At 36.2% G+C, this 11,029-nt stretch overlaps 1 protein-coding gene across 1 annotated transcript; it reads right to left on the bottom strand.

Moving 5' to 3' along the window:
- Positions 1-813: 813 nt before the first annotated feature.
- Positions 814-8,955, bottom strand: LOC100782700 (probable metal-nicotianamine transporter YSL6). Its single transcript, XM_003549064.5, has 7 exons — positions 8,288-8,955; positions 6,768-6,940; positions 5,398-5,495; positions 5,041-5,178; positions 3,250-3,439; positions 2,482-2,608; positions 814-2,021 (listed from the first exon to the last, which is right to left on the bottom strand). Exons 1-7 carry the CDS (start codon positions 8,649-8,651, stop codon positions 1,087-1,089), a joined length of 2,025 nt encoding a protein of 674 aa, XP_003549112.1. The 5' UTR covers positions 8,652-8,955; the 3' UTR covers positions 814-1,086.
- Positions 8,956-11,029: the final 2,074 nt, after the last annotated feature.

Genomic DNA, 11,029 nt, shown 5'->3' on the forward strand with positions numbered 1-11,029 from the left:
TAACTGTTGTTGTTGTAATTCAGTCATTTAAAATATGCTCAATAGGAAAATAAAAAAAATAAAAATAAATGTGTTCATAATTTTGCATTAAATTAAAGCCATAAAATGTAAATCCAAAATGTGAGAAATCAAAAGTTAATATATACAGCTTATCGTTGGACATGGATATCGAGTGAGAAAATTTGACACACCTTGCTTCCAAACACGCATTTAGTGCTCATGGCGTGCAAAGATATGACAAATTAACCTATGGAATGAGGATTTATGATATGTATGATAGGAAGGAAAAAAAATAGAGAAAAAAATACAGATAATCTTGATATATTTTTTTTGTTTGGATTAATAGAAAGTGAAAAGAAAAGTTAGTTTATAAAAATATTTTTTTTTTTCCATTCACTTTCCTTCCAATTCAAATTTCAATTTTTTTTGTTTCCTCTCCCCTCTCTTTCCCTCATTCCAAACATAGGTTTATTAGTTCAGCCCTAATGGATATAGATATTCTCCACAAATATTTGCACAAGCCTAATAAGTAAGACAATATATGTTAAGCATTTTCAATTTAAGATTAATAATTTAGTAATGGATGATTCTTATTGTACCTTTTTTTCTTCACACCTATTTTCTTGTTCGTTATTTTATCCAAAATACCACCTATTTTAAAACATACTATTAGTGTAATCATCACAAACATTAACAATCTTACCCTACATAATATAACTCATTATTTGATGAATACAAATAATTTTTACACAGTCAATGCATTCTAATTTAACTTCTTAAACATACATTACTTTGGTTTTGAACTGAGACAACTTTAAGAAAAGAATGTGGAATACATTAATGCACCAAAAGGAAAATGGGATCAAGGTACCCCCTTCCCTCTTGGTGCTTTTCTTCTGTTTTCGGGTTCCCCTGAGACAGTTAAGGAACTGAACGATATCCCTAAATATTTAGGGACACATGCAAAGAGAAACAGAGGAAATGAAATGCCAGATATTGCCTGTGATGCTTACATCCCATATATTTACAGACACAAGGCAAATAAATAAACATTGCAGTTTTAAAGACAACTTAAAGTTGCTGGTTTCAGCTACTTGTGGAAGGGCCAAAGTACATACAGATGGGGGGATCAATCCTCATAATAGAAAGGATTGCAGAAGGAATTGTCCATATCCCGTCACCGCATATCAGTCCAGAAGCAACTGCTCCAGCATAGTCTTCTGCATCCTTTCTGTTCAACCTCTCCCATACAAACAATATCACAGTTCCAACAAACATATCAACTGCAAAGTAAGCACCAATGTAAAATGGAACTGCCATTGCCATTGGGATAGGTATGTACTGTGAGAATTTCTTAGGAGTCACATCCCTTAGAAGGTTGATAGCCAGGGCAGCCGCAAAGAAACCACCGCACATTTCAAGGCAGTACTTTGGAAGCTCTGAGAATCCCTGAACACCGAGTATGGCCATTTCCCTGAATATAACGGCATATGGTGCTTTGTAAGGGCCATCAGGTGAGCCAACATCAAAGGCAGTCCAAAACATCCAGAATGTGAGAGGAGCGATTACACAACCCATGGCTGTTCCAATCAATTGGCTCACAAACATGGACTTTGCCGATGAGAGGGTCAGGTAACCAGTCTTGAAATCTTGCATGAGATCAGCAGCAGTTGCGACGATTGACATCATCACAGCACAGGCTGCTACCCCTGCTATTACACCACCGTTTTGGCCTACTGCTGCAGCAATGATGAAAAGACCAATCTTCCCATAAGTGGATGCCAGACTCCAGTCTGTGAGGCCAGTACCGTAAGAGTTGCAGAAGGCAAGGGCAGGGGCGAGGATGTAAGAGCACAGAACCAAGTACCATTTGAGAGGAGGGAAGATAATTGGTATTGTTGCTATGGATATCGCAGCCAAGCCCACATATCCAGAAGCTGCAAACCAGGTGGGTATCCTGTCCTTCAAAAATACTTCTTCCCTCTTCTTTTCTTCTGATTGCAGTTGAGAATTCTCATCATCTGAAAACATGAACATGAAAATAGTTGACTTCTATAAATTATACACTTGCACTCAGATCCAGACCTGGCCAGGGCAGACAAGAGATGCAGATCTGAGTTATGGTTCCCTGTCATTGTCTATTGATGAAATCATGCTTATATGTGGTTTTACTAATAACCAGATGACAGATAAAACTATACAACATGGATTCATTTTCAAATAATAATGAATTATTGTGATGGCTAATTATTTGACTATGGATGGGGGAGAAAAATAGCAGTACTGAAGGTTAACATCAATGTATAATACCACTAGTTTCAATAGATGACTCTGGGAGTAGATAATCAAATATGATTTTCAGAAGATAATTAACTCCATTCAGTTCAGTCGTTTTCCACAATGCAACCAATTCTTTATTATCCATAGCCAAGATGCCGTACAGATCAAGATTCAATGTCACTATGAAAGTAACTAACTCACCTTGAACCTCTGTCACAACAGGAAGCTGTTTGGAGCTTGTCCTCCACATTTCCCTAATGGTTATCAGTATAATCTTTATCAGATTGTAAATACCATCCCCTAAAATCAGGGCAATAGATATGAATACCTGCACAAAACATTATATGTAACAAAAAAGCTTTACACAAAATTATAACAGAATAAAGCAACTAATCAATGAATATAAGAAATTATTAGAAGTACTTCACAAGAAAAAATGGCTTTGGATAAAGGATGTAAAGTTAAACTGATCAGACATGCAAACCTTTTTAAGAAATTAAAGCTTTTGAAAAACCCTAATTAAAGTTCAGGCTGGCTCAGCATGTTTCAGAGCAAATAAGGAAAAACTTATCTAGTCAAAACAATGACCACTACATAGAAAACAAAAACATGTACTGTGCTGAGTAAAATTTAAAACTGGAATGTTGATAACCATCTAATATTCCCCATTGTATGTAATTGACTATTTTCTTTTGTACTTGAAAGTTAAGATGCATAGAAGATAAATATCATGCATTACGTTTGATAGTTTAAATTGATAAATTGTAAGTGGCTCAAGCTTGGTTCTCCAGTTATGAGTAATCAAGACTTTCCAGCGTCAATTTCAAATTTACACTTGCACTTCAGATAAAAAACATCAAGGCATTGTTTTCTTTTATTCTTGGAATAGAGCTTCAAGTAGAGATCACAAGCACTGTTTTCATGAAGATACATAAGCGATGTCCTGCACGTATATTTGGTTAGCCATACCTTGTATCCATAAAGACCTTTGAAATCATTGCTACCAAGGTCAGCTGGATACCAGTCGCCAGCATGCTCAGAGACAAAAGGCCACAGAAAGCCCCATGATATAATAGCTCCAAGGAGAACAGAACAATTGACTAGGTGAGGACAGATAAGACCACATCCAACATAGGTTGGACTGAAGTCAAAATAGAATCTGCATAAAAGGGAAGAAGGCATGTTGCTATGTTAGTATCTAGACAATTACTTGAGTACTCAGAACCCTCCACATTCATTCCCCAGCATAGCAGTTACCAGTTAAGAATAAAATGTTAATCACTTATTTGATAACTATTAAAAAAAATTGAGAAGCTATTAATGAAAAAATATTTGTTTTAAGCTGCGTCATGAGGGGCAGTTAAGACTTAAGAAACACAAACCACCGCAAAGTAAAACCTAAAACATTTGTTAAAAAATTAAGAAAAATGATTAGGTTATTCGGGGAAGTTGTTGCCTCTTATAGTGTAATATCACCGTCAGTAAAGGTACAAGTGTCATAGTATAATTATATTATCACAATAAATAGACAATAGAGATGCTAGCCTTAATATATTATGCATGTCAGTCATTTATTTGTGTTATCTATTACATTGTACCCGAGGCTGATTAATAAAACTTTAACCAGTGCTGGAACAAGTGTTCAGGAGAGCCACAGCCAATCAATCAATAGCAGCAAGACCACAACACTAGAACTCTACAAACTAAAGGCTAAATTGCAAACCTAGAATGCAATTTCATTAGTCTATTTCTTTTTATCAATCCATTTGAGAAAATAGTCCACAGATTAATGTAATTATGCTCGTTTATATTAAAAGTATTTTTAACTTCTTAACTTGTGGCCACTTTCTCTATCTCTTTTTTTTCCTCTGAATTCAAAAAAAAAAAAAACAGCGAATTAACCAGTCTATGACAAGCCTAGGCATTGTCCAAAGTGTGTGTGTGTGTGCACCCCAGTGCAACTTTGGGTCAGTTGATATTTTCCTTAGTCTGTCATTACTACCTGCAATTATTCTCAAGCAATCATGCAGTTCCAGAAATTCAACTCACATATTAGTAGTTAAGGGTTAAGTTTATTATAGATCATAAATAGCACTAGTTGAAGCTTCTGACACAACCCCATTAGTTCATAAGAAGGTATTGGTATTCATAATCATAATTGAGTTTTGGCATTTCCCAAGTACAGGGAGATATTCAACTAACATGTTTGTAAAATGGAAGTTAAGGGTAGAGTTTATAGAAACAACTAGTTGAAGTTTGTGACACTACCCCATTAGTTTCTTAAGAAGATATAGGTATTCATAATCATGATTGAATTCTGGTATTTCCCAAGTACAGGGAGATATCCATCATGTGGTAAAGCATCTTTTTTATTTATTGAGTTCACTAAGTTGCAAGTTATAGACTTATAGTTTGTCACTAGCTCATGGACATCTATGAAATCCAAAAAGTTCCTGCTTGTAGTGTACCTTATGGCACAAGTGAAATCATAGAAATGACACTCACAAATATAAATACAAAAGTAGATCTATCTATGCTTTTCAAAAAACATTTATCACTTGTTGTTCACTATCTTCTCTTAATAGCAACATACTGCCTTAGGCCTATGTACAATGTAACTCTCAGACTGCCATAATAATCATTAGGTCTCATTAAACAGTATACATATGTGATACCCAAGAACAGCTTCTACATAATTTAAGGTGAGTGAGAAGTGAATTCAGCTAAATGTGAAGAAAATCAAAATTACAAGAGCCTTACGTGTTCTTAAATAGTGTCAAACCAAAGCTAGGGAAGTTGTCAAACCCACATGAATCCCCAATACCACTGAAGAACCACTTAAAGCAACTCCAGCAGAAACTTATGCTTAGATACTTCCCAAGCTGCCGAACTTGGTTCCTGTAAGATTCTCATAGGCAATAAATTAATAAATATTAAAAGGAAAGCAAATAGACACAAAATAATCTATGCATAAAAAAGTTAAGAGGGATTAAAAGGTTTAAGGTGTTTCCACAATGCTTTGATTAATAAGTAGAAAGGTTCGTGAACAATGTGTGCAATCAGTACTGGAATGAAAGATATAAAAATCTACAAATTAACATAATTTGTAATGTATACCCAGCAAGTTCTGCTCCAGTTTTTGTATGGAAACTGTTGATTAGCATTGCTGTAGCTGTCCCACTGGGATATGTAAGCTTATAATCCAAGACCATAACCTGAAATTGCATTCATGGATATCAGGATACAGTGGCAAGGGAAATGATATATCAAATAGGCAACAGATGGAAGTAAAGAGGCTCCAGCTACAGCTACATAGAGAAAGAGTAGAAAAGCCATAACCAAAATTTGCACCCCCTGTCTCCCTCCAGTTCCACTCTTATTATATTCACTTTTCTCATTATAGATGTACTACTAAATTGACACCATTTGATTTTTGTGGGATAAAAACCATTTGAAAAGTTGAGGGCATTAAATTAAATAATTCCTCTTTAAATAAACTTTTCTATTTAGTTTCTAACATGGACAGTCATATATTTACACAAACTTTATATCCCTCTCAACAGAGAAATCATTCATATCTTTGTGACTTTGCAACAAAATAAATAAATATTCATATAATTTGCACTACATATATGACTCCTTCAAAGTTTGTGCTTTCAGTCAAAGCAACAAAATCAACAGGATGATGGAAGCATTATTTTTAGTACATGGGAAAATAATACATCCTCTAAAAAGCTTTCGTATAGTTTTGACAAAAAATAAATAAATAAGCTTTTGATAGAATGTCAAACATTCGGCAATAAAATCACAAACATGGAAATTGATGAAGAAGGTACACTCATCATATCAATAGTTCAAAAAATAGTCAAAATTCCAAAAACCAAAGAACAATTGCTATAATGATTGACAGATCAAAGTTTGACCATGCTTTATCATTTGATCTCCACCAGATTACAAGAGACAAAATTCCTGCATTTCTTATTTCATTCTCCTGCTCGTGTTATATGATATCTCCTCTTATTTCATTCTCCAATGCACCTTTCAATGTCAACAAACTGCTAGAGGATGCTATATTCTTAATCTGGACGTGGCTAAGAAACTTGGAGAAAGATTTTACTATTCACTTTAATCAATGGTCGAGCCAAATCCGACAAGGTTTTATATATCAGTGGAGGGTAGTTTTTGCTTGCATTTCTAGCAGCTGTACTACTTATGTAGCCATAATATGGTTCCTAAACAAACTATATTAGTTTCTCTAAGGAACCATGTGTATGGTATCCTACCTATGTACATAGTACCTCTGGTACTTCTTTCTCATTCATATATATATATATATATATATATATATATATATATATATATATATATATATAATTATCTTTTGCTGATAAAAAAAAAATTCCATATGATAAAAAAGAAAAGGAAAAAAAAGAAAGAAATAGAATTCTAGAAAATCTAACACAATAATAACAAACCAAATAGATTACCTTACGAAGTGGCACAAGACTAAAAAGTCCAAGGAAACTGACAACAAACATGAAACCCATCATCCAACCCAAGCCAGGGTTTTTAACATCTTCAGCTCTATTACCAGGGTAATCAGGGCCTATGAGTTCATATGTTCTCTGATCCATGGCAATCAAGGATGAACCAAACCCCCCTGTCAACAACATCACAGTTTGCACGTTAGAGAAATTTATGTGAAAAAATCTCACTAATATAAGTAGCAACTTTCATGACCAAGGGATTTTAACATAAACCAGATTGCTTAACTAGAATTGAGACAGCAATAGAACAACAGAAAATCATGTCTAACAAAGTATTTTTACCTTGTACAATTAAGTAAATAACCACATTTCATTTCAACATTCACTACTTATTTTTTTTTCCCTTTGGCAGAGAGATTTTATCAGTGTTATAAAGCTTTTCAATAGATTTCATTACTAAGGTAATTAAATTAGATGAATTTGAACACAAATGAAATCTTGTTAGTTTATTATTACTATTATTCTGTTATGGTATAAGCCAAAGGTATCTTCTACGGAAAACAATCCTATTTAAGTCAGGTAACTATGGGAATAAAGGTCTTCCTCGAGGGTATTTAACGTAGTTGTATATCCAAAATACAATTTCAAGACCCCTGATTAAATTGAAACAACATTATGCCAGTTGATCCACGCTATTGATGGTAGTTTATTACTATTCTAAGAAAATAAAACTAAAAACATACAAATTAAATCTTCTAGAGTGCAGAAGGAAGCTATGTTCATTTCCTACTCCATAGTCAATTCACCTTATCTCTTCCACAAAACTCTCAAAGCCTTTAACCTTCACAAAACCAACTCCAAGCTGAGACATATCTTCCAACAAAGCACCACCAAGCTCATGCAGCACATAACACGTAAAGAAGACAGAAACACATCCAAATAGTAGAAAACAAACAAAGTCAACTTTTTTCAAGATTCGTGAAGTTCTAAGGTGAATTCAACAGCAACAAATCCACAGAAATTTCCCATCAAGGATTCACTTTCCAATCTTGATATTGCAGTAAAATTATGGACAAAGACTCTAAAAAGCCTTGACGATGTGGCAAATGTTAGTTTGTTAGCTTTTTGTTAGAAATGTCAGTTGGCGAGACTCAAACCCGTGACATCACCCCCCTCCCTTCTTCCTTCACCCTTCCTCAACCACTAAACCAACCTTATATCTCCCTTAATTGTTAATGTTAGCTTTTTAGTTTTTGTTAGTAGGAAGGATTCAAACCCATGACTTCTTCCTCCCTTTCTCCTTTCAACCACCAAGGCTTAACAATTGAATCCAAAACAATCAAGCAAGTAACTAATAGAGAGAGATGGGTTGGGTGGTTAAGGGAGAAGGGAAGATGGGAAAGGTCGCAGGTTCCATCCCCTTCGCTAACAAAAACTAACATTCTAACAAACTAACATTTTCCCATAAAAAAAAAAAAACTAATAGAGAGAGAGAGAGAGAGAGAGAGAGAGAGAGGTACCACTGAAGGCAAGGCCATAGCAAGCAACAACACAGGTCTGAATAACAGTGTTCTCTTGCCTAGTAAAGGGTTTGGTGAAAAAACCCATCTTGGTCAAGAACCCGGTCCAGGTCCTGACAAAGAAGAACCCCAACAAGCCAGCAGCCACATTAAGAGAAGGAATGATCCCAACGGTGAGGTTCAGCTTGTGGGTGATGATGCAGAACAAGGTCCCCAACACAGCACTCACCACCAACCCTCTTATTGTTATCTGCTCCTTCCATTCCGGAACCTCCTCGCGCAAATACTCCTCCTTTTCCTCGTTCCCGTGAGAATCCACGAGCAAGGGTTCAGAAATATCCACCGATGAGGTCTCTGTGCCCATTTTCGTGACCCCGAGAGGAACAAAGAGAGAGATTCGGGTTTTCCTGTTTTTCGTGAATCAGAATAATTATAACAGTATTTTGTGGATTCGGATGTGAACAAACAATGATTGGGTTGTCTTTGTTATGGGAAGGGGAATGGTATCTGGGGATTGATTTTGGCAGGGTTGGATTGATGTGTTCTTCTGGTTTTGCTCAGAGAGCAGTGACAGCAGGGACACGCAACTTGTTCAGATTAATCTTGGGACTCTAACCCAACACCCTGTCGGTCATATCATATTGCTTAGATTATTTATTGAACCAACTTGTTTACTAAAATTTCTAGTTCCTAGTCACAACATAAATTAAGGTTTTGGGGTGACGTCAGTCTCCAATTTTTTATTTTAAAATACATTTTCAAAATCAAAATGTGTTCATTAAAATTGGAGTTAGAGTTGGTTTTTTTATCATTTTGAAACACTTTTGAGATAATTTTCAAAATAAAAAAAAGAGAGATTTTATCCTTTCCTTTTATGTTTTGTCTATATGACACTTCTCATCCCTTCTCTTTATTTACGTTCTTTTCAATAAGGTGTCAATATTATCAGTTGTCGATGTCGAGATTACTTGCGAAGGACTTTCTCTTATCGTTGTCAGAGAATCTTTCGTTCGCACCATCTATCTCTTTCTGACAGTAGAATTAGGCGTCTCGTCTGCATGGTTGGATTTCTTGCTGAAGGTGGATCAACACGATGCTCCACCAGAGTGGAGGATCCCTCCTCAACAATTGCAGGTGAAGAAGAGTCAAACCATGGTCGCAAAACTCTTAATATCATGGCCTCACTTTCGGTGTATGTGATTTTGTGTGCAAAAGATGTGTGATTTTGTTAAAGGGAAACTTTGTAACACCCTGACGACAAATCACACTAGAAAGAAAGATCCAGAGATTATGCAGATTTAAGATTATGCAGTTAAGGATGACTTAAATGAATTAATTGATATTACCTATACTATCAAGACATATCTACTTTTTGATAATCTATCACTTAAGAACTTCATAGTTAAGCGTGTTTGACTTGGAATAATTATGAGATAAGTGACTTTTTATGAAGTTTTCCTGGAAAACATGTGAGTAAGGACAAAGTATACTCAAAAGTCTCGTGTTGGTTGTGGGGACAATTAATAATCCTGGAAGTAGTTGAAGCAGGTTTTTGAGGCCACGAAAAGGGCTACATACGAAAGATTCTCACGAGTGAAAGATTCTAACCAATGAGAAAGTTGAGTGAAGTATCACTATGTGAAACGTTGTAAAGTGTGAGTCATTGAGAATTCAACAATCACGACTATTAAAAGCTCCATGAGATCCACAACAAGTGGTGGTGCAGTTTTGGGTCCTGGGGTGGTGACGCAATTTCTGGTGGTACAGGGTGACGACACAACGATGATGGTGGTCAGGGAGGTGGGTGGTGCAATGATGTGGCAGCACGGTTCTAGTGGTGCAAGGTGGGCCTAATGCACAAATTTGGTTTGGGGTTGGTGGGAGGGCGCCACGGGTGAGTAGCAAATCCGGATCTGCACGAAACCAACATTACTCAAGTTGAATTTGATTGAAATGGTTGGTCGGTTTCGGGCTTTAGGTGGGATGAAGTGAAAATCTTGGTTAATAATGGATATGTTGGGCAGGTGTGGGTAGAAAAAATCAAACTCGTTGTAACCCGCACTCGACCGTGTTAGAAAGATAAAGACTACTTGCACGCATAATGAGCATTGTGCCATTGTGTCATAGTTGTATTCACAATCACATTTACCCAAGTTGAGTATTACTCTCTCTACTCCTCCATCGTTCAATTTGTTTTCCTTTCCTCTCCATCTTCCCCTTTCATCTTCGTGTTTCCCCCTTCATCGTCTTGCTTCCCCTTCATTGTCCAGCTTCATGCCATAAAGTGTAAACTTACTTTAGAGAGAAGGAAAAGCTATCACATTCTCTATCTTTCTATGTGTCAATGTTGAGTGACACCCTCATCGTACTTTCCAGGACCAACATCTTTTCGTTTCCAATAGCATGACTGGTGTTGTTCTTTAACGCGTTGGCAACTACGGGATGCACGTTTGAATGTCCAATATCTAGTTCTTCATCTTTGATTTCTAATTCCTTTTGTATTCTTCTTTTTCATCACCGTGTTTCTGATTTCAATGCCAACCTTCAATTTGTCTTTGTTGTCTTCAACCCGTTTCTATCCAGTGGACTAAGCCCATGAACCAAAAAATCCGAACCCGTCGTACCCAAAGCTTCTCACGGTCAGATTTGGGCCAAACCTTAGCATGTTTGGTTATGGTCAGATCAACCATTTTGGGTTTGAATCCAACCAATGCTCAGCCCTAGAAGGCACGACACATGCGT

This window comes from Glycine max, chromosome 16 (genome assembly GCF_000004515.6).
Source record: "Glycine max cultivar Williams 82 chromosome 16, Glycine_max_v4.0, whole genome shotgun sequence".
Classification (NCBI taxonomy): domain Eukaryota; kingdom Viridiplantae; phylum Streptophyta; class Magnoliopsida; order Fabales; family Fabaceae; genus Glycine; species Glycine max.